At 47.0% G+C, this 22,145-nt stretch overlaps 2 protein-coding genes across 4 annotated transcripts; one reads left to right on the forward strand and one right to left on the reverse strand.

Annotated features, from left to right (window-relative positions):
- Positions 1–123: 123 nt before the first annotated feature.
- On the forward strand, positions 124–12,299 carry kdm4aa (lysine (K)-specific demethylase 4A, genome duplicate a). 3 transcript variants are annotated; one of them, XM_049728787.2, is made up of 22 exons: positions 124–263; positions 1,061–1,228; positions 1,292–1,467; positions 2,746–2,860; positions 2,943–3,136; positions 3,198–3,247; positions 3,313–3,416; positions 3,522–3,659; positions 3,922–4,127; positions 4,190–4,323; positions 6,081–6,412; positions 6,541–6,634; positions 6,706–6,890; positions 6,978–7,182; positions 7,259–7,335; positions 7,652–7,707; positions 7,776–7,884; positions 8,478–8,666; positions 8,882–9,052; positions 9,136–9,255; positions 9,349–9,441; positions 9,765–12,299. In XM_049728787.2, the coding sequence occupies exons 2-22, from the start codon at positions 1,088–1,090 to the stop codon at positions 9,903–9,905; spliced, it is 3,030 nt and encodes a 1,009-aa protein (XP_049584744.1). In that variant the 5' UTR covers positions 124–263; positions 1,061–1,087; the 3' UTR covers positions 9,906–12,299. The 3 variants fall into 3 exon arrangements, with proteins under 3 accessions (XP_049584744.1, XP_049584763.1, XP_049584753.1); XM_049728806.2 differs by having other exon boundaries at positions 8,478–8,660; XM_049728796.2 differs by having other exon boundaries at positions 6,709–6,890.
- On the reverse strand, positions 11,951–21,540 carry polr1b (RNA polymerase I subunit B). Its single transcript, XM_049728775.2, has 15 exons — positions 21,173–21,540; positions 20,783–20,950; positions 20,532–20,678; positions 20,269–20,401; positions 16,992–17,128; positions 16,618–16,841; positions 16,369–16,540; positions 15,981–16,152; positions 15,470–15,885; positions 15,185–15,355; positions 14,958–15,114; positions 14,684–14,880; positions 14,176–14,426; positions 13,584–14,091; positions 11,951–13,463 (listed from the first exon to the last, which is right to left on the reverse strand). The coding sequence occupies exons 1-15, from the start codon at positions 21,347–21,349 to the stop codon at positions 13,089–13,091; spliced, it is 3,405 nt and encodes a 1,134-aa protein (XP_049584732.1). The 5' UTR covers positions 21,350–21,540; the 3' UTR covers positions 11,951–13,088.
- Positions 21,541–22,145: the final 605 nt, after the last annotated feature.

Here is a 22,145-nt window from a genome sequence, read left to right on the forward strand (position 1 = left end):
ATGGCGTTTGGTTGATCATACTGATTAGTTTGCTTGATCATTCTAATCGAAACACGTACGTATCTGTGTAATAATATGAAGCCTTCTGATCGGTTGCCAGACCCGAAACCACTCCCACTAGCCCCATGTAAACAAACCCACACTGGGCATGCGTCACCGCCGTAATGGAGGACTGTCTTTTCTACCAGGACTTCACGTCTCTCTTTTTACTCTGCTAACTCGCGGCTTCTGAGCCCGAGTGACACGTCCGGGTTGCTTCGCACGTAAGTAATTTTGGACGCGTTTGTGCGAGGTTTGTGCATGGGAAAGTGTGAGCAAAAGTTTTGCAGTATAGAAAGACGGCAAGCAACAAGCTGTTTGCTAGTTGCGCTAATTTGCTAATCGAGGGCAGCTGTCACTTTTCAGTGCGCTCACACTGCGAGTCTTTTACTTTAAGCGTTGAACTTTCCACACGCGGATGAGTGTTGATCGCACACTCTTATTGTTTCTAGTAGTCTAAGTCTCTTTTGACTTCCGCGTTGAGCTTATTCTCAACGCGAAGCGTCCTTAACCGTTAGCATATTTAGCTAGCTAAATATTTTTCCGAGGAGCTTCGCTGTCACTGGGCCACAGTCTGTGACGGACACGCCCTTCGACCAATCAGAGGCTGGCATGAGTTTAATTGGCCGGCTCAAGGAGGCGGGGTTGTTTTTGATTGGGCGGTTTGGTAGTATATCGGTGTTTCAGCAACGCCAAGTTTACGTTGGTTTTAACTAATTCATTTGATTAATTCTTTAGCTTCCCTCCGTAATATGCACCATTGTTTTCAGGTTGAAAAGCACACTGATAGGGTTTGATCAGTCTTTCAATTACCAAGTGCCATTGCTCTTTTTATAGCATTATCATCAACTCTTTCAGCTGCACGTCTTTGTTTTTTTTATTTTCCTACAATATTGATGGTATGCTTTCTTTGAAAGACTCTATTGATGTCAATTTTGTGTTTTACTTATGCTTGCTAAAAAAAAAGCAACCAAACTTTAGCCTCGATTTCGGAAAAACTTGCAAGTGGTATATTTTACAGCTTTCAGTAGAAAGAAGACATCTCACGATGAGCGGCGACTCGGCCACCCAGAATGCAGCCCCCTGCAAGATCATGACCTTCACACCGTCTATGGAAGACTTCCGAGACTTCCGCCGCTACGTGGCCTACATGGAATCTCAGGGAGCGCACCGAGCGGGGATGGCCAAGGTCAGTGAGGCGGCTTTATGGCCTCGCCGGGTGAACGTCTTTCTTACATGTTTCCCGGCACAGGTGATCCCGCCCAAAGGCTGGAGGCCACGGAAGACTTACGATGACATGGACGAGCTGGTCATTTCCGCGCCCATCCAGCAAGTGGTGACAGGCCAGTCGGGCCTCTTCACGCAGTACAACATCCAGAAGAAGCCCATGACCGTGCAAGAGTTCCGCAAGACCTCCAATATGGACAAGTAAGCTTCACATGCATGAACTAAAGCAGAATAAACCTTGTTGCGTCCTTTTTATACAGACATGTATTACAATTAGATACTGAAAGTAAATATACGCAATTGATGGAAAATGGAAATGCTAAATAGTCTAGACCAGACACGGGCAAACTACGGCCCGTGGGCCACAAACGGCCCACGGGGCCGTTTAATCCGGCCCGCCAAACCTGAATAAATTGTATTATTAAAAATTGTTTGGGTCATTTTTCTTGCAATTACTATGTTTCCCCAATAGATGGGGAACCGTCCGCTCGCGCATTTACTCCCGGAAGCCGTGTCAGAAAGCTCGGTGCACACTCACAAGTGTGTGTACGTACTAAGTAGTACGGACCCGGCGCACTCCGCGCTCTATTTCCATCAGTGCCAAATTTTGAGTGTGGGCTGTGACATCAGCATTCTTGTAATTCGCGCACTGAGCTTTCAGATAAGGTTTTACGCTAACGCCACCCACAAACCTTCCCCTGGAATCCTTCCATTAAAATGAGTGGCCCGAGGAAAAGAAAGGTGGACACTGAGTGCCGAGTGTTTAAAAAAAGAGTGGACCATTTGGCTCGACCTACGTGTGTGAGCAGACGCTCAGCCACATGAACGTCAACAAAGCCCGTCACATATCTAGGTTAATGGACGGACACCTCGGCTTTATCCTAAGAATTACCACAACAAATTTTACTCCAGACCATGATGCCCTAGCAAAAAAGGGAGACCAACAATACTATTGATTTCTTTAATTCTTTATTTAGATGTGTTCTTTCACTGATTCTTCAAGATGATGTATTCTGTCAGAATGTTTGCCGTTTGACGTGATTTCGCCTCATTAGATAAACAGATTTCATAAATCTGACCTGCAGGTGCTGAAGTGATGGAAACTATTATTCATAATAACAGTGTCATATTTAATGAGAATCACTGATAGTAGTTTTTTGGTGAAATCTTTTTTTAATGTTGTTAATAAATGCATTTGTTTTCAAAAAGCTTTTTTTGAATATCCATGCTTTACTACCTATTAAAAGTAACAATCTTTTATGCAATGACCTTTACATGTCATTTCTATTACTTCACAAAAATACTACATCCATCTGCTCCTGGTTCGGCCCCCCGGTCAAAATTTAGAACCCAATTCGGCCCGCAAGTCAAAAAGTTTGCCCACCCCTGGTCTAGACCCATACATGTAGTATTTGATATGAGCAGTAGTAATGAGGGTGGAAGGTTTTTCATTGGTACTTTTTACTCCATCTTTTCCAGATTCTGCCATCCACGCTATGTGGACTTTGACGAGCTGGAGCGCAAGTTCTGGAAGAACCTGACCTTCAATCCGCCGCTCTATGGTGCCGACGTCAGCGAGAGTCTCTACGACCCGGTGAGTGGCTCAGCTCCAGATTGCGGCGGTGCCCTATTGGGCACCGCATCATAGCCTCGCTGAGCCATTTGTCGCTTTGCAGGATGTGAGCGAGTGGAACATCAGCCGACTGCAGACCATCTTGGACACGGTGGAGAATGAGAGTGGCGTGAAGATTAAAGGAGTCAACACGCCATATCTTTACTTTGGTATGTGGAAGGCTGCATTTGCCTGGCACACAGAGGACATGGACCTCTACAGCATCAACTACTTGCACTTTGGAGAGCCCAAGTCCTGGTACGTCAGCAAAAGCCTCACTAGCTCGCCCTTTTTTTGCTTATGTTAATGTTCTGCCTAGGTACGCAGTACCGCCGGAACATGGGAGGAGATTGGAGCGTCTTGCCAAGGGTATGTACTTTCTCTTCAACTCGTTGTGAAAGAGGAAGATGTTACTGTGACATGTTTGCGCATAGGTTTCTTTCCCGGCAACGCTCAAAGCTGCGAGGCCTTCTTGCGCCACAAGATGACCTTGATCTCGCCGTCCATCCTCAAGAAGTACGGGATTCCCTTTGAGAAGGTGACGCTTGCTTTTGCTTTCTTGTTGAGATGCAGCATGGAACCAAAGCATTGGCCTCGGTGTGTTCCGTTGCTCAACTTGTGTCTGGTAACACGAATGGTGCAGGTGACGCAGGAAGCCGGCCAGTTCATTGTCACCTTCCCGTTCAGCTACCATGCCGGATTTAACCACGGCTTTAACTGTGCCGAGTCCACCAACTTTGCCATGGAGCGCTGGATCGACTACGGCAAACAAGCCACATTGGTATGCCAGCGTTCTCACAAATAAAAGTGAATGTAAAAAAAAATTACTGATTAACCCAACACATTTTTACATAAAATCTTTTTTTATGACATACAATTTAAGATGTCTATGGAATTTAGATCATAAAATATTTTTTTAAGAAAATAGAATTCCCCCAAATCCCATTTTATTTAAAAGAAAATCTCAATTCTTTTTTTACATTCCTCAAAAATTTTATTGATTCCCAAATAACTGGTCTTCTCGTCCCACTTCCACTTGTCAGTGCTCGTGCCGCCAGGACATGGTGAAGATCTCCATGGATGTGTTTGTGCGCAAGTTCCAGCCGGAGCGCTACAAGCTTTGGAAAGCGGGCAAGGACAACGCTCCCATTGATCACACCAAGCCCACACCGGAAGCCGCCATCTTCCAGAAGGAAAGCCCGCCTCCTGACTACGACGACGCGGGTGAGGGCGACCGCTCGGCCGCCAGGTAAGCTCGTACGTGGCTGAGTAGCATCCAGCAACCTCATGACGGACGTCTCCGCGCCTTAGCCCTAGAGCTCAGACAGCCGCCAAGCGACCGTTCGACACCACAGAGGATGTCAAAGGCGAGATGGCCCAAGAGGAGGCGGAGCCCAAGAAGGCCAAGATGGAGTCCCTTGCCGAAGTCAAGCCAGACATGCACGGTAATCTTTTTCAGGGGATATTTATTTTGGGATTTTTACAACTTGACAAATTTTAAATGTGCTGTATTTATTCTAATTATCGCGATAATTAGAGAAGGTTTATGTCCAACGATTGGGCGATTAATAGAGAACACTTTTTTTGTCCGATCGCCAAGGGGCACTGAAATGGGCGATATGTATATTTTCCTTATATAGTATGCAATACCTGCATCTCACTGGTGTTCTTAACACTAGAACAGCGGCTGTTTTGATCTACCTCTAACAGCGGGGTGCGTCAATTGACGCTCCATCGATGCGACACGTTACCATTGCACATCACATGTTGCGCACGTCATGTTATCGTGATCGTCTTGTTCGAGCGCACACTCTAACGCAGGGGTCACCAACACGGTGCCCGCGGGCACCAGGTCGCCCGTGAGGACCGCATGAGTCGCCCGCCTGACTGTTCTCAAATTGGCTCAAATAGCGCCACTTGTCAGTGTGCTGCATCTATTTATTTTACGGTCAAACCTCGGATTTTGAACAAATCGGAATTCAAACAAAAGATTCAAGATTTTTTTGCTTCGGTTGTCGAATCAAATTTGGGGGTCGAACCTCGGGAGATGAGCCCGGAGGACCCGAGAAAACCCAACCGCGCGGCCCGGATGCCGACTGACTCCATTGTTATTGTATTTTCGTTACTTTGAGGATTGTATTAACTCCTAATCATGCCTCCAAAGAAAGCAAGTGGGAGCAGAAAAGCCATCCTAAAACACAAAGACGCTCTTAAAGCAATGTGACTGAGCGCCCGGCGCGCTGCAGTTGCGCGATCGGACAAAATTAAGCTACCTGCACACAAAGGTCCACATAAATTTGGGAAAGTACATCAGGACTTTAAAAATATTTTCTAAATTTCAGCGACGGCTCTGTCACAATAATGCGACCAGCGCGGTGCAGTTACGCGGTGGGTGACGCGCTACGGTTGCGCGTTCGGCAGTGCGCTGCAGTTGCGCGATCGGACAAATATGCGCAAATGAAAAAATGCTTAAAAAAGGCAGGGTTTTTTTGTCTCGAAACGGATTACACATTTTTCCATTATTTGTAATGGGAAAAATAGATTCGGAATTCAACCTATACGCTTCTCGAACCGCCTTCTGGAACGGATTTGAATGTATTTTTGCTATTACTGTTCAAATCACACTTACATGTGAACTGGAAATGACAATAATAACACATAGTGAAAGCCAAATTGAGCAAATTGGCTATCTCAGAAGTGTGTGTCAAACTGGTAGCCCTTTGCCTTAATCAGTACCCAGGAAGTAGCTCTCGGTTTAAGAAAGTTTGGTGACCCCTGCTCTAACGTAATTGTGTGAGGATATTGTAGCGGAGTGATGAGTGTAATTGTATCATAGTTTATGGAGAAAAACAATTTAAAAGGGACATTGGACGTGCTGTCAAATCAGTCATATTTAAACTTGCGCAATGACGTCGGTATGCGGTTGCGGAGGTTTTGGGTGTAATTTTTAGCAGCATGGGTGATAAATAGCTATCAATGTTTTTTTATTTATGTCATCGCTAACACACTGGGCGATTATTAGAATATGGGCGATAATTAAAATAAATACGGTAAGTTTCCGTTTTGTTGCTTAACAAAAAAAAAATAATAATAATTTTAACTCACATGTGCTTTAAGGATAAACGTCCTTAGGAAAAGGCTTTTAAAAAGCCAAACATGGATGCTTGGATTCTTGTTGGAGGAATTTTTTTCTCTTCTCCAGACCAGACAGATGATTTAGAGTCGAAGTCTCAGAAGAAAGAAGAAATTGAAATGGAAGAGGAAGAAGAAAAGCCTGACAGATTGGAAAGTCCATTGAGGAAAGAGGAGGAGGCGGAGCCTATCACAAACCATGTGCCTGATCCTGCAGAAGACCAGGTGGCGGCGCCGTGCTCAGCGGAGGCGGGCGGTGTGTCGGCACACAAAGCCTTCCAGAGAACGCTGAGCCCTGCTGATGCCCTGCACGTGCACAGTTACGCCAAAGGAGACTACGCCGAGGAAGAGGCCTTGCCTAAAGATAAAGACGACGGCGAGGGCAACAAAGACACCAGCAAAGTGAGTCATGTCTGTGTAACTCGTCTTTTGGGCTTGGATTCTATCCGTGAATTGCCTAGCTTTTAACGTAGTATCAGAGGTGCATGAAAGGGGTGTTGTCTTGTGACAATACGACCTGTGACCAACAGGGGGCGGAGGAGGCACGGGGCACCACCGAGCATAATGATCTGGGCCGGCTTCCCGGACACCACCCGCTCATCAAGGACGGCCTCAACGATGAAGGTGCGCCTGCAGAGGGAGCGCAAACTTTTTGTTTGTGCGTTTGAGTCCTCACATGTCCTCATGCGTGTAAGAAGGTCCGGCGGAGGCATTGCCCGTGGAGGAGGGAGGCCTGGAGGGCGAAGGCTGGGCCAAACCTCTGGCCCACCTTTGGCAGAGTCGACCCCCCAACATGAAGAAGGAGCGCGAATACAACCGGAAGGCAGGCTCCAAGCCGCCCTACTGTTCCGTATGCTCACTCTTCATCGCCTACCAGCAGGTACGTCGTGCCCTCGTCATCTGCATCGGTATCCGACCCTGGAACCGAAAGTCGGATCATTAAAGGTCAGAGTTTTCTTGTTTCCAGGCGGAGGGTGTGAGCAGTGCCAATGCGCCTGTCATTGTGGCGGGCGGGCACATGCGGACCAAGCCGCTGATCCCGGAGACATGCTTTGCCACCACCACCGAGGAAGATTCGGAGTGCGAAGAGCCACCGGTGACGCCCCGTCTGGAGGAAGACGGGACCAGTCTCCTAGTCAGCTGCTCGCACTGCAGCGTCCGTGTCCACGCCAGTCAGTCACGCCGCCCCCGCCGCTGTCTGGACCGTCCCAACCGCTGTGCGCTGACCACCGCTTTTGCCTCTCGCAGGCTGTTATGGTGTCGATCCTGCCTGCGTCAGCAAGGAGTGGAAGTGTGCCCGCTGCAAAGCCAACGCCATGACAGAGGTCAGGACACAAACGCTCCTTTTAAAAGAGAAAGGTCATAGTTTTGGTTCTAAATTAAAATGTTTTCATAACTCGTTATATTTTTTCTAAGGGAAATATTTTATAGTTTAGAGAAAAAAGACAGAATTCATCTAATTATATATTAGGTTGAATTAAGTTATTTTTTGTGGATTAAAAGATTTTTGGACGATATATTCGGCACAAGCATGAAAATATGTAACTGACACACAAAACGTGTCCATAGATGTATATGGATGCAAGCAAGATGATGCATTTGACTGTTTGAAATGTTTTTTTTTTTGTGTGTACATTTCAGAACTGCTGCCTGTGCTGTCTGCGGGGTGGTGCGCTGCAGAAGGCTAATAACAACAAGTAATTTTGTTTTGCACTTTGTCGTCGTTAAAAAATTAGCATGGACTGACGTGGGCTCACTGCGGCAGGTGGGTGCACGTCCTGTGCGCGGTTGCCGTGCTGGAGGCTCGCTTCATCAACATCACGGAGAGAAAACCCGTCGATCTGAGCGGCATCCCCCTGCAAAGATTCAAACTGGTGAGCGAGTCAATCGAGACTTTGCGGCGAAAACACTGTGCTGTGGCACCTCACCCGACTTACAAGTTGAATGTGTTCTACTTTGTTCTGCCATTTAAAAAAAAATGTTTTTAAAGTCCCAATGATCGTCACACACACATCTGGGTGTGGTGAAATTTGTCCTCTGCATTTAACCCATCCCCGTGTGATTTTGATCCATCCCCTGGGGGAGAGGGGAGCAGTGAGCAGCAGCGGTGCCGCGCTCTGGAATCAAATTTTCATCAAATCAAAATTAAATCAAATAAAAAAAAATTAAACGTGTATTTCTACTTTGAATGAAAACAAGAAATAGGGCTATTTCCAGCTTTTTTTTTTTTTTTTTTTTATAAATCTACCTCATGGTGTGTGTGCGCGCGTGCGCGCGTGTGTGTGTGTGTGTGTGTATGTATGTGTATATATATATATATATATATATATATATATATATATATATATATATATATATATATTGTATATATAGTTTCTACGTCATTCAAAATAAGAGTTAAAACTAGTTTCAGATAGGAGTACCAAAAAGTGTGTGTAGGAAGTGGCAGTAATTATTCTGTTTGCAGAAGTGTTACTACTGCAAGAAGCGCATGAAAAAGGCGTCAGGCTGCTGCGTGCAGTGTTCGCACGGGCGCTGCCCCACCGCCTACCACCCGACGTGCGCGCAGGCTGCTGGCGTGCTCATGCAGCCCGACGACTGGCCCTTCGTGGTGCACGTCACTTGCTGTCGGCACAAAGGACCCGCGCACGTACAGGCAAACGCTTCTTTTTGTCACTAAAGACCTCAGAGAAGGGAAAATAAGGATGAGATTTAAGTGGTCATTAAAAGAATAAAGTTGTGCATTTGCTAAAAACAAAAACTGTCCAAATCTTACAAGACTACATTTTAGAAATGTATGATAGATTTTTTTTTTTTCCCTGAGAAAACACTTTTTTTATTAAATTTAAATTTTGTTTCCCCGTGTGCCAGCGTAACAAGGCAGCCATGCAGGAGCTGACGGTGGGCCAAAAGGTGATCTGCAAGCACAAGAATGGCCGCTACTACCAGTGTGACGTGGTGCAGCTGTCCAAGGAAACTTTCTACCAGGTCAACTTTGACGACGGCTCCTTCAGCGACAACCTCTTCCCTGAGGACATTGTGGTAGTTTTTGGGTTTTTTTTTTTTGCGTGCCGTGCATATTTGATTGCGCGCAAAACGTCAATGTGTGCCGTGTGATCTGGCAGAGCCGAGATTGCGCCCAGTTGGGTCCACCCCCCCAGGGTGAAGTGGTGCAGGTGCGCTGGACGGACGGCCTGGTCTATGGTGCCAAGTTTGTGGCCTCCCGTGTGGTCCAGATGTACCTGGTAAAAAAAGCGCACCGTGCATTTTGGGAACTGTTCCACCGTCAAAAGGGGTCCCAAGCGTGATTTGCGGCCTATTTTCTTGTGGCGGCGCAGGTGGAATTTGAGGACGGCTCTCAGCTGACGGCCAAGCGAGACGACGTCTACTCGCTAAACGAGGAACTGCCCAAAAGGGTTAAGTCCAGGCTGGTGAGTGGCTGCCCATGACAACGGATTGCACCAGATGGTGCCAAAGGACTACTTTTACCACTGTGGCCTGAGCACCAAAACACAGCAGCTAGTTGATTTTCAAGGAGTGACAATTAGTCTTTGTCGTGGAGGCAAAATACAGTAGAAATAGCACCTTTGCTAGTTCGAGCAGCAAATAACTTTGCTCCTGCTCTTTCAAGTCCATCACCCTCAAAACATGACATACGTATAGATACCGAATTGTCAAATTGTGAATCTTGACCAGGAGGTTGTTTGCCTTTTAGAATTATGAGCACTAATATTGCCACCATGTTTGTGCGCAGTCCAAAGCATCGGACATGCGCTTTGACGGCATCTTTGAGGGGAAGGAGATCATCCGGGAGTCTAAGAGGCAGCGGGTCATCAACTCGCGTTACCGTGGGGACTACATCGAACCTGTCATCTACAGAGCCATCATGGAGTAGCCCATCATGAGTAGCCCATCATGGGGGTAACCACTCGGGACTGTTTTTTTTTTTTTTTTTTTTTTTATTATATTCTTCCCAAACGGAGGTAAGAGCAGTATTTTTCATTCTCACTCCCATAAAGCAAGAAGACAAAGCACGGCCAAGTATTTAATTTCAACAAGCTCACATTTATCTCCAGGAATGTGTCTGCATGCTGTTTTTTGGATTTGACATCATACTCAAGCGCAGCCCCAGACATGACTTGGGGACAAATAATTTCATTCATATAACATGCACACCACATCTGGGCCCCCAAAATTAACAATTGATATCATTCCTATGACCACATCAGGCTTAATAAATGGAGCGCACCTTTGCGAGAAACTGCATTACGGTAATTCTCTAGGGCAGGGGTCACCAACCTTTCTTAAACCGAGAGCTACTTCCTGGGTACTGATTAAGGCAAAGGGCTACCAGTTTGACACAGACTTCTGAAATAGCCAATTTGCTCAATTTGGCTTTCACTGTGTTATTATTGTCATTTCCAGTTCACATGTAAGTGTGATTTTTAACAAGAATAGCAAAAATACATTCAAACCTTGGTTTTTGACCACAATCCGTTCCAGAAGGCGGTTCGAGAAGCGAATCGGTCGAATTCCGAATCTATTTTTCCCATTACAAATAATGGGAATTTTTTAAATCCGTTACAAGACAAAAAACCCGCCTTTTTTAAGCATTTTTTCATTTGCGCAAATTTGTCCGATCGCGCAACTGCAGCGCACCGCCGAATGCGCAACCGTAACGTGTCGCCCACCGCGCAACCGCACCGCGCTGGTCGTATTATTGTGACAGAGCCATCGCTGAAATTTAGAAAATATTTTTAAAGTCCTGATGTACTTTCCGAAATTTAAGTGACCCTAAGTGCGCAGGGAGCTTAATTTTGTCCGATCGCGCAACTGCAGCGCACCGCCGAACGCGCAACAGTAGCGCGTCGCCGACCGCGCAACTGCACCGCATTGGTCGCATTATTGTGATCGCATTATTGTGACAGAGCCGTCGCTAAAATTTAGAAAATATTTTTAAAGTCCTGATGTACTTTCCAAAATTTAAGTGGACCTCAGTGCGCAGGGAGCTTAATTTGGTCCGATCGCGCAATCGCAGGGCGCTCACTGTCGCATTGCTTTAAGAGCGTCTTTGTGTTTTAGGATGGCTTTACTGCTCCCACTTGCCTTCTTTGGAGGCATGATTAGGGGTTAATACAAAGTAACGAAAATACAATAACAATGGAGTCAGTCGGCATCCGGGTTTTCTCGGGTCCTCCCGGCTCATCTCGCGAGGTTCGACCTCCGAATTTTGTTCGACAACCGAAGCAAAAAATCTCGAATTTTTCGTTAGAATTCCAATTTGTTCGAGAACCAGGACGTTCGAAAACCGAGGCTTGACTGTAAAATAAATAGATGCAGCTCACTGACAAGTGCCGCTATTTGAGCTAATTTTAGAAAAAGTCCTGGGGCGACTCATGGGGTCCTCACGGACGACCTGGTGCCCGCGGGCAACGTGTTAGTGACCCCTGCTCTAGGGAGAAAAGATGTGCTCCACTTGCTGAGCTGATGGGGCTGCCTTGAGTTAAATTTGACTGCAAGTTAGCATTTGTGCACAAGTTTTATTGATATTGTTGCCATGGTTACATTCCCCCCCTCCCCCCATGTCGTGTGTGGGGCTCCTTATGCATCAGGTCACGTGACTGCATTTACGCTATGGTTGACACACACACACGCATACACTTGTATATTTTAATGTCCCAACATTTGTCTGCTAAAATCGTGATTTTATTTTTTTAACCTGAACTTGGTGCTTTTTGTTACCTTTTTAAAACACAACTTCCACATAAAGCAATGTTTTGTTCATTACCATGTTAAGATTTGCCGTCTGCCAAGCTAGTTTCTGCTACAGTTTTAAAATATTTGTGTATTGGCATAAAATAAAATAAAAAGTCATTCAAAAAATATAATGTTCACTGATAGCAAGGTGATGAAACAAACATGCTAACGTAAGCTAACGTGTCAGTCTGCCGAATGGGTAATTTTTTTTTTTTTTTACTTCCCCAAAGGCATCAGAGATGCTATTTTTTCTACGACAGAGGTAAACATTTTTGGAACAATTTCACTTTTTAATGTCTTCCCTTCAACTTTGTAATTTAAGTTCAAAGCGCTTTTAACTTTTAGCAAGGCAGCTTGTGTAGTTTTAGCTCATGAAATGTTTGCTTTTTCTTTAAGAAATGTCTCTGTTTTGTAAAAGATATTTGTGTTTTCTGTGTGTAAATGTCAAATATACTTCCAGATATTCAAGGATTTTGTAAGTTTGAGTAAAAAAAAAAAATCTATATATAAAAAATGATATTAGTAACCACCAGACCACTGTTTTTTTTTTTTCAACAGTGGGAGCTGGGTATGTGGGAGATGTGGGGGTGTTTGAGGTGAGGCTACTATCTGAAGACTTAAAATATTTCAACCAGTTTGCTTTTTAATCAAAAAGAAGCCAGTAGCCATTTGGAAAAACTAAACAGGAATTCCCCATAGTGCCAACTGTGTCTGACCATGTTAGGACATTATTGAAAATTGAGAGAAGTCATTAGTGTCTTCGCATTGATCAGGGGTGTCAAACGAATTTTTTGTCATGGAGGGCCATTATGACTGTTACTGTCTTCTAAAGAGGAAAAGGCCCAATGTGGAGACAGAAGAGGCTACAACTTCCAAGAAGAAGAAACCTGGATTAAAATCAAGGCAGAATATCCCGAGATCGCCACAAAAGCACTGAAAAACCCTGCTTCCCTTTCCAACATCCTATTTTTGTAAAGCAGGATTTTCTGCGGTTACAGCGACCAAAACAAAGCTACGGAGCAGATACTTTATTTGTTTTTATGCCAGTCTTATCATTTTATTTCATCATATTTATATAAAGGCCGGTCCATGAAAATTTTGTCTGACATGTAACCGGTCCGTGGCGCAAAAACGGTCAGGGACCACTGGTAGAGATAACACATAATTCAAGGTAAATGTAAGCAAATGTATTATTTCAGAAGTCTGTATGTCCTTTGGCTTCTTCAGTCTCAAAGTAGCTCTCAAGTTTGCCCAAAATGTTATTCTACTCAAAGCAGAGTCCTACAGGGCCTGCAAACTCCTGGCATGGCCCTGAGGTCGCTCACTTGATGTCCAGCTTGACTTTGATGTTCATGGCGGCCAGCTCGGCCACAAAGTAGCGGAAAACGTATGGCACGGAGACCGAGTCCACCGAGTCACTCTTGCCACAGAGTGTGCAGACAGTGCGACGGTGGCGCGTGGATGACCAGGAGGGCGGCGGCTTCTCTAACAGCGGCGACAGCAAACTCCCGCAGTCCACGCACACCTGCGCCACCGAACGGTCGGAGCAGTTGAAGAGGCGGTCCTGCAGCAGGAAGGACGAGCCGTGCGATAGCAATGCGTCACGCTCCATCTCGCCGAAGCGGATGCCGCCTTGCACGTTCCTACCGCCCACAGGCTGGTTGGTGACCTTGTCACGCGCCCCTGTCGTACGTACCTGCCACATCACACGTCACGGTAAAGAAACATTTTTTAAAGTTCAGTATTGGAAAGCAGTAAAAATAAGTTAATGATGTGCTGATTAATAGGTTGTCGGAATTGTGTTTTGCCTCCCTACCTGGAACTTGTCGGACACCATGTGTCTGAGCCTCTGGTAGTAAACCACGCCGATGAAAATGTCGGCCTCTAGCTCCAGGCCGCTGGTGCCACTGTAGAGGCGCTCGGTGCCATAATAGTTGTAGCCGCCTGCCCGCAGCATCTCCCCGAAGTAGTCGAGCGCAGAGTTGTCTTCAGAGAAGGTGAAGGGCGTGGCGTCGTGGCTCAGGCCATGCAGGGCAGCCGACTTGCCCGCCATGCTCTCTATCAGCATGCCGATGGTCATGCGCGAGGGGAATCCGTGCGGGTTGAACAAGATGTCAGGGCTGAGGCCGCTCTCACTGAAGGGCATGTCCTCGGCGGGCCACAGCCGGCTCAGAATGCCCTTCTGGCCGTGACGGCTGGCGAACTTGTCGCCGATGGTGGGATTGCGTGGCACCCGCATGGTGATGCACACGCGCTTGAACAAGCCCGTGCCAACGTCGTTGCCGCAGATCTTGATGTTGTCCACCACGCACGCCTCCTGGCTCCTGCGGGAAGAGCACATTAGGACCACACAAGGCATCAACAGGATTTCAAATGAGTTAGAAAGACAAGGAAGCAAGAGAACATACTTGTAGAAAGTGACAAAGGACTGGCCGGTGTTCATGTTGATGTAGCTGTAGAAGGGGTCGCCGTAGCGCAGCATGGCGCCCACCGGCGGAAGTCCATCAGCGTCGAGCTGATTATTGACCTTGGGGTCTCCAGGCTTGGCCCCAAACACCACGCCGTCATGGCCCCGTGCCTTTTGGGCCAAGTCCACCAGTTCCGTCTTGTAGATGCAGCCGTGGGCAAAGCCGCGCTCCCATGATGACTTGTTCACAATCTGGCCAGCAGGGGACATCATTAACAAAATGAAGGTTTTTAGTTGGAAGGGGATTATTGTCGAATAGCTATTTTTCTACCATCTTACTACTACCACGGATGTGATTTGAGGAGCTTCATTTTGACAAAACAGTGCTTTGCTACCATTATGGCATCTACAGACACTTACATGGATTTCTCAGTTTTTATCAGGACAAATTCTTCTGGAGTTTTGCTAACCCCCCACCCTAATGAGTGCGTGCGTGCGGTGCTACTGACCATGGCGTCCTCCATGTCGTAGCCGCTGTAGGAGATGACAGCCACCACGGCGTTGGTGCCACTGGGGTAGTTGTCCAGCTGGTAGTGGTCGTACATGGAAGGACGTACCAGTGCGCTCTGCGGTGTCTGCAGCCGGTACAGCTTGTTGTCCGAACGCTCCAGGAAGGCGTGAAGGGGAAAGCCCATCGTCTGCTTACCTGGAGACCGCCGCGCACTCACACCATCACAAGTGGGAAACGCACGCGTGCGAAGCCCGCCTGATCCCGGCACTCACCCATCTGGCACTGGTACATGTTCCTGGGACTCTGGTTGTGGTCTGAATAGGGTATGAAGCTTGCCACCACGCTGAGCATGCTGTGTGGGAAGAGCTCCTGGTGGCTGCTGACACCCGCCTCCACCTCTGCCTCCTTCACGGCCACGTTGACATAAAGCTGCCCGACAAGACGAGAGTGTCAGCAAGTGGCGCTTTCGCACGGCTTTTTCTTGTGCTTGCTATGTTACCTGCTCGAAGGTTCCAATGAGCTCCTGCTTGCCGACCGCCAGGTTGCGCACAGGGCGCATCATGCGGCACGGCGTGGTGAACAGAAACAAGCCCGGGTACAAGCTGGCTTTGCCCGTCTTGGGCACCAGAATGATCTCAGTCCAGGGAGGAACTTTTTTCTCCTGCAGAACCTGAAGGAACGTCACACTTACTACAGTGTCAGTGGCCACCCCACTGAAAAAAAAACCTAGCTCTGCCCCTGAAGTTTCCAGTAAATTAGGGCAGGGAAATTAAGCTTTGCGTACCTTGAACCTGCGCAGTGAGTCCACCACACCGGGGGCCAGGCGTTCCTCCACCCAACCCACCACAGCGCCGTCCAGCAGGACCGGGTAGCAGTCGGCGAAGGTGCTGGTGGGGGTGGCATCGACGGGGGTCACACCCAGCGAGCAGAGTATGGCCGGCAGCCCCACGGTGGACGAGGATGCCGTCACCACCTGGCAGCTGGCCGTCATGTGATTCATGAGGCCGCAGGGCTCGCCGTCGGGCGTGTGCACAGGGCACAGGAAGCCCCAGGACTCGGGCAGCAACTTGCGCACAGACGTGGTGCGCATCTTGGTGAAGGCAGCGCCGCGGTGCACGCAGCGGAAGTGCGACAAGTAGCGGATGAAGTTGAGCTTGTCGGCTACCACGCACAAGCCCGTGTTCTGCAACATGCCCAGACCTAATAGCGAAGGGGGTGAGACAATACGCATGCTTGAAACCTTAACCCTAGTTCAAAACCCTAATTTCTGTTTCAGAAGTTAAGGCGGCGCTGACCCGTCTTGGAGCTGAGGTTGCCGGTAGCCAGCATGTACTCAAAGGGTTTGCTGAGGTCGGTTCCAAGATTGAACATCTTGATGAGATTTTCCGCCGTCCAGCCACCCTTCAGGTGACTTACTCGCTTCTCCACCGCCGCCTTGACCGACAGCAGCCACATCCACATCTTCTCCTGCCCCACAGGAAGTCAAGCATGCTCACTTGAGGTATGCTGCTTGTTTGGGCTCAGGGTCAGTTCAGTTCATTTCAAACTCATTAGACTTAAAATAAGAATACAATTAAACCATGGTAAGAAATTTGTTGCTGTGTATAAAATATAAGAAACACTGATTTGGAAAAATAATTTCATCTCCTATGTAATTGATTGTAATATTGATTTATTGCTGACCTTGAGGAACATGAGGTAGAGCTGTCCCGGCGTGAGGACCTCCTGGCAGGCGATGCCGTCTGGGTTCTCCTCCAGGCTCTCCTGCTTGGCGAAGCTGAAAAGCTTGCGACACATCAGGCACAGCAGCCGGAACTTCTCCATGCCTGTCCGCAAGTGGATGCAGATGCACTCGCTGTGGGTGCACAAAGGTATTATGAGTGGCTGCTTCGGTGTTGCCGTGGTGATATGCATGCAGGCCATCGGGCGTACTCCAGCAGGAAGTCGGCGCACTGCCGGTCGGTGTACCACTCGGGCAGGTTGAGTTTCACGCGGAAGCGTCCGCCCAGGTAGTCCAGGACCTTGGAGCGTGACGTGCAGCCCTGCGTCGACACCAAGCGCAGCATCTCGCAGGCGGCGCTGCGGTACAGCGAGTTCTCTTCCATGCCTTTGATCAGCTCTGAGAAAATCTCCAGGTCGCTCAGGTCCACCAGCGCCTGCGTGGCAAAGGAAATGGAATCAAAACCCTGACTTGAGCCCCTGCGAAAACTCCAACCCTGGCTTGAAACCCAATTTAGATAGTCTAACCAAACTGCTGGCTTTAAATTGTAAAATCCTTGAGGCCTTAGTTTGAAAGCCAAGCGTACCTTAAGCATAAAGCCAATGGGTAGGAAGAAGAGTTCTTTCTGGTGGATGAAGTTGAGCATGATGGTTCCGTTCTCCAAGTAGTGAAGGTGCATGTTGATGGCTGTGTGATTCTCCTTCATGCAGCGCATGGACAAACCTGAAAAGATGAGGGTGTGAAATTTGCAAGCCAGCAAGCATTTAAGTGTGGCACGCAGGCTCATGAACGACCAGAGCTGATTGGAACAGGCGCGCTGTTTTGGAGAAAAAGTTTGAAACTTTGTCAAATGTGCTTGCAGGCTGTAGTTTGTTGGATTTATAACATAATTTTACTTTCACCATGAGCACATATTTGAGATTTACAAACTGTTTCACACACATTACCTACACAGAAAAAAGTAAAAAGGCTGTGGACCGCTGTTGTGCGGTATCTTGAAGAAAAAAAAAAAAAAAAAAATACTATTTTGAAACACTACTATGACTGCTGCTTATTCTGGCTGTCTTGCTTGTGACTATTATGAGCTTTCGTAGGAATGCACGCTAGGTGACCTGCGTCAAAGGGCTCTAAACCAGGGGTGTCAAACTCATTTCTTTCGCGGGCCGCATTGTAGTCATAGCTTCTTTCGGAGGGCCATTATGACTGTCAACCCAAATAAATGTATGAGCACCTCATATTATATACAGTAAAAGCTACAAAACTGACAAATAACTCGTTTTCAAATCAGACGAGTAAAAACTGGTCAAATATTTAAAAAAAAAAAAGATATTAAAAGTGAAGACAATTTGCAATTCCAGTAATGACACACGAATTTGATGCACAATTCGTCTTCGCGGGCCACATATAATGATGTGGCGGGCCGTATCTGGCCCGCGGGCCTTGAATTTGACACCTGTGCTCTAAACCCTTTCTCTTAGTCTGCCATGTGACTCAGAGATTACATAAAGCAGTGGCGCTCTTTGGACCATCTGCATTGTATTAAAACCCAATCAGCATTTAAATTCAATTCTTCTGACATTTTGCTCACCAAAAACAAGTTGTAATGAATGTGAACTTTTAATGCATTTTATTCAGAAGGTTACTTTGAACCCTGAGGCTTAAATGGCGGCGCGGTGTATTTATGGATTTTTACGGCCTCCAGGGGGCGCTCTAGCAGGAAGCAAGAGCGAGACAGACGAAGAAGAGATAATGCGCCGAAGAAGACGTGCTAGTTTGTGTTTTGAACATTTCGCGCATCACGCAGAACGCGATCAAGACCGCTTTTAAGCTAAAGGCAGTCGATGCGACCTACAGCGACAACCGCATAGTGAAGTTTGCTGACGACACGACTCTGGTGGGTCTCATCACGAAGGGCGACGAGACTCGGTACAGGTCGGAAGTTGACCTTCTGACCACGTGGTGCAGGGACAACAACCTCCTGCTGAACGTCAATAAGACCAAGGAAATGATTGTTGACTTCCGGAAGGGTCACACAACACACCTGCCGCTGATCATCGACGGTGCTGTGGTGGAGAGGGTGAGCTGCACCAAGTTCCTGGGGGTGCACATCAGTGAGGACCTCTCCTGGTCCGAAAACACCTCGTCACTGGCGAAGAAAGCTCAGCGCCGCTTGTACTTCCTGCGGAAGCTCAGGCGTGCATGTGCTCCTCAGGCAGTCCTGTCTACATTCTACCGTGGCACCATTGAGAGCGTCCTCACCAGTTGCATCGCTGTCTGGGGTGGTAACTGCACTGAACAGAACTTGAAGGCCCTGCAGCGCATAGTGAATACGGCTGGTAAGATTATTGGTGCTTCGCTACCCTCCCTGAAGGACATTTACACCTCCCATGTCGCCCGCAAGGCAACCTCGATTGCCAGAGATGTGAGTCACCCGGCTCACTCTTTGTTTGACCTTCTGCCCTCTGGGAAGAGGTACAGGAGCCTGCGCTCCCGCACCACCAGACTCGCCAACAGCTTCTTTCTCCAGGCTGTTAGGGCCCTGAACTCGCTACCCCCTTCTGCGTAGCGTGCGGCACTGTTGCACTATTTTCGGGAATGTCTGTACGCGCACTTGCTCCTTTTTTTTCTGCTCCTCCTATTTATTTATTTATTTATTTATTTATTTATTTATTGTTGTGTTATTTATTCATTATTTATTCAGCACGCTTTTGTTATACTTGTTTACTTGTTTGTCTGTTGTGAGCCATGTCTTGTCACCGTGGGATAGGGGGAACGAAATTTCGGTTTCTTTGTGTGTCTTTGGCATGTGGAGAAATTGACAATAAAGCTGACTTTGACTTTGACTTTGATGTTGATGACATTGTGTTGCGGCACCCTTTTCTTTATTTCATGGTCCCGTCTACTCTGGATCTATACGTGTCGCTCGCTAGTTTAATGTAATTTAGCGCTTCGTGCATGAATAAGATTAGCATGAACAGACCCTCGTCACACTCGAAGAAATGCATAAAAGCGACGACGAAAGAGAGACTGAGAAAGTGTGAGGCGAAGGATATCTAACGCTATTCCAATCGGACACTGAGGAATGGTTTCGATGGTTTCAGTGCACAGGAGGAAGATGATGAAGCTTTTTATTTTACTTTTACTAGTATGTTTTTTTAATCAGCCCTGTTAGAGCTGTGCTACCGTGTTGTTGCTGTGTTACCGCCGCGTCTCAGTGACTTTTACCGGTATGTTTTATTTAATCAAACCCTATTAGTGCTGTGTTACTTCTGTGTTGCTGCGATATTACTGCCGCGTCACAGGCAGTGTTTGGAAAGAAATGTTAAGGTATGTTAGTCAAACTTTAAAAAAAGCTTTCTGTGTCCAGTCTTTCTTTGTTAATAACTCACGTGCACACTTCCGTGTTGCTGCGGTACTACTGCTGCGTCACAGGGAATGTTTAGAAAGACATGTTAAAGTATGTTATTCAAACTTTAAAAAGGCTTTCTGTGTACTGTCTTTCTTTGTAAAAAACTCGTGCGCACGTGCGGCTTATAGTACGGTGCGGCTTATGTAAGAAAAAAACTAAAATATCCCCGAATTTTAGCTGGTGCGGCTTATAGTCCGATGCGGCTTATAGTACGGAAATTACGGTAAATCAAGCAAATCTTTTATGTTTGTGGAAACGCCTTGGCTTGCTTGTTCTTCGTGGGTCTTGTTGGCCTGAACTGTTGCAAAGGAAGTTGACCAAGTCATGTTTAAACTTTGGACTGGGAGGTTTTCTGACAAGCTGGAATTGAAATGCAGTCTCGCGCCGGCCCGTTTGTTGATGTTGGACGGGTTGAGTTGTGAATGGATTGCGGGTGAGAGAGTTGGGTTCTCACCATACTGCGTGTATCCATTGCCTCTGCTCTTCCACTTGGCTCGTGACACAGCAATGGGGTAGTTCCTCCGAGGCATGATCAGCATGCGAATCACCTTCTCAATGCCGTTCACAATGAAGTAGCCGCCCATTTCCTTAACATCCCGAAGACAGTGTGGAATTATTCAAAACCTTACAGCACTTTCAAAGTCTAACCCAGGCTTGCAATCGTAAACCTAGTTTGACACCCCAATTGGAAAGGCCAAGCTGCACTGCAAGCCCTACCTCAGCCTCCTCGTGGTGTTGCACCAGCTGCTGCGGCGCCATCCCGTGCAGGTTGCACAGCTTGGACTTGACCATAATGGGAATTTGCCCGAGCCCCTGCTTGATGATCCCTTTGGGGACCCCATCTACACTCCAGCTCACATCTGCCTGAAAGGATGTAAACACAGCAAAGAGTCACCCGGTGATGAAATCAGTCACTACCCCCCCAAACTTGGACTATTATTTATGTCAACGACGTTAACGTCACTCACCACTATCTTGCCCTTGTACGAGCACCTCCTGGCGCGGCACTCCGACGGGAAGACTCTCATCTCGCGGCACACGCTGCCTTTGGACACGGTCGGCGGGTGGACGGTGGCCTCTATGAACGCCAAACTGATGCGCTCTCCCTTCACCATGAACTCCAACGGCGGGATGGCCTGATAACACACCCACGGTCGCTGCATTACGCACATTGGCAGCTTCACACAGCATTGACGTCATACCCCGCACATTTACAGCGGAAGATATTCTTATTTGAAACTCAAGATTACATTAGAAAAAAAATATATATACACACAAGTATTAGAAACCGAAAAGAACACGTGTTTGGTATCACTCATGTCGTGTTTATACGGGGTTAGTTAGGTTGCGTGTAAGACCTGCACAACGGAGTTGAGTCCTTGTCCGATGGCCTGATCAAAAGAGTCAATATGCGCTTTGACCAAATCCTGTACAGCGTCACATTGTCTCTCTTTTAGTACACTGAAGCTTCCATCCGTGAGGTTCTTCAAACTCGGACTTTCGGTCACGTCGTTCCAGTCCTCCAAGGCGTCCATGCTTGTTTACCACACGTGCCAGCTCGATCCGGAAGTGCCGCTTACGGAAGCCTAAAGCCTTCTAAACTCGCTCCTAAAATTGCTCACCATTCACTTATACTACGGAGAATTAAACAATCCGAGCCATTGTGACTACTAAATATTCCATGTCGGCTCTTTTTTTCGTTGTACTGATATTGATGTTTATATTCAATTAAGGTTAAATATTGCTACACAGGTTTAGTCCCAATGCCACTGCCGTATATGCTTTTACACAGCTCTTACGGAAGCCGATAGTCGCCTTCCCTTCACTGATTTAGTATGAAGAATTTTGACCGTTGTTAAATTTGAAGCTATAGAAACCAACACCTCTATCCGAATTATATACTTTTCATCCTTAGTAAATGCGATCACGCGTGTAACAGACTAGATCAGGGATTGTCAACCGGTGGTCCGTGGCCCTCTAGAGGCCCGTGACAGTATTGCAGGTGGTCCGCGAAATTGGAAATGGAAAATAATTGTAACGTTTTTAAAAATAAAATTGATTTCGTCTTTTGACTTGTTTGTGAATCGTTTACCCATTCAAATTATATCAAATGTAGGTGAGATTCCCAAAATAGACATACAGATGCAATCACTGCTGAATTCTGAAATCAGGTTTTAATTTTATACCTATTTAGTCATTCTGTTTTAAAATCCAACTCTTTCGTGGGAAAATTCAATAATGGTTCATGTAATGTGGAAACAATGCAATGTTGATTCCACATGGCCCTCAGGTGAACTACGAGACGTCTGTCCCTCTGGTTGTCGTTTCCAA

This window comes from Syngnathus scovelli, chromosome 10 (genome assembly GCF_024217435.2).
Source record: "Syngnathus scovelli strain Florida chromosome 10, RoL_Ssco_1.2, whole genome shotgun sequence".
NCBI classification, from domain to species: Eukaryota; Metazoa; Chordata; class Actinopteri; order Syngnathiformes; family Syngnathidae; genus Syngnathus; species Syngnathus scovelli.

Excerpts from the sequence above, each read along its gene's own strand:
- polr1b (XM_049728775.2), bottom strand. The coding sequence starts at position 21,349 with ATGGACGCCTTGGAGGACTGGAACGACGTGACCGAAAGTCCGAGTTTG. Across the intron at positions 16,842-16,991 it reads CCATTGGCTTTATGCTTAAG|GCGCTGGTGGACCTGAGCGA; the intron begins GTACGCTTGGCT and ends TTTGCCACGCAG. Across the intron at positions 15,356-15,469 it reads ACTCACTGCGCAGGTTCAAG|GTTCTGCAGGAGAAAAAAGT; the intron begins GTACGCAAAGCT and ends ACGTTCCTTCAG.
- kdm4aa (XM_049728787.2), top strand. The coding sequence starts at position 1,088 with ATGAGCGGCGACTCGGCCACCCAGAATGCAGCCCCCTGCAAGATCATG. Across the intron at positions 3,660-3,921 it reads ACGGCAAACAAGCCACATTG|TGCTCGTGCCGCCAGGACAT; the intron begins GTATGCCAGCGT and ends TCCACTTGTCAG. Across the intron at positions 6,891-6,977 it reads TCTTCATCGCCTACCAGCAG|GCGGAGGGTGTGAGCAGTGC; the intron begins GTACGTCGTGCC and ends TCTTGTTTCCAG.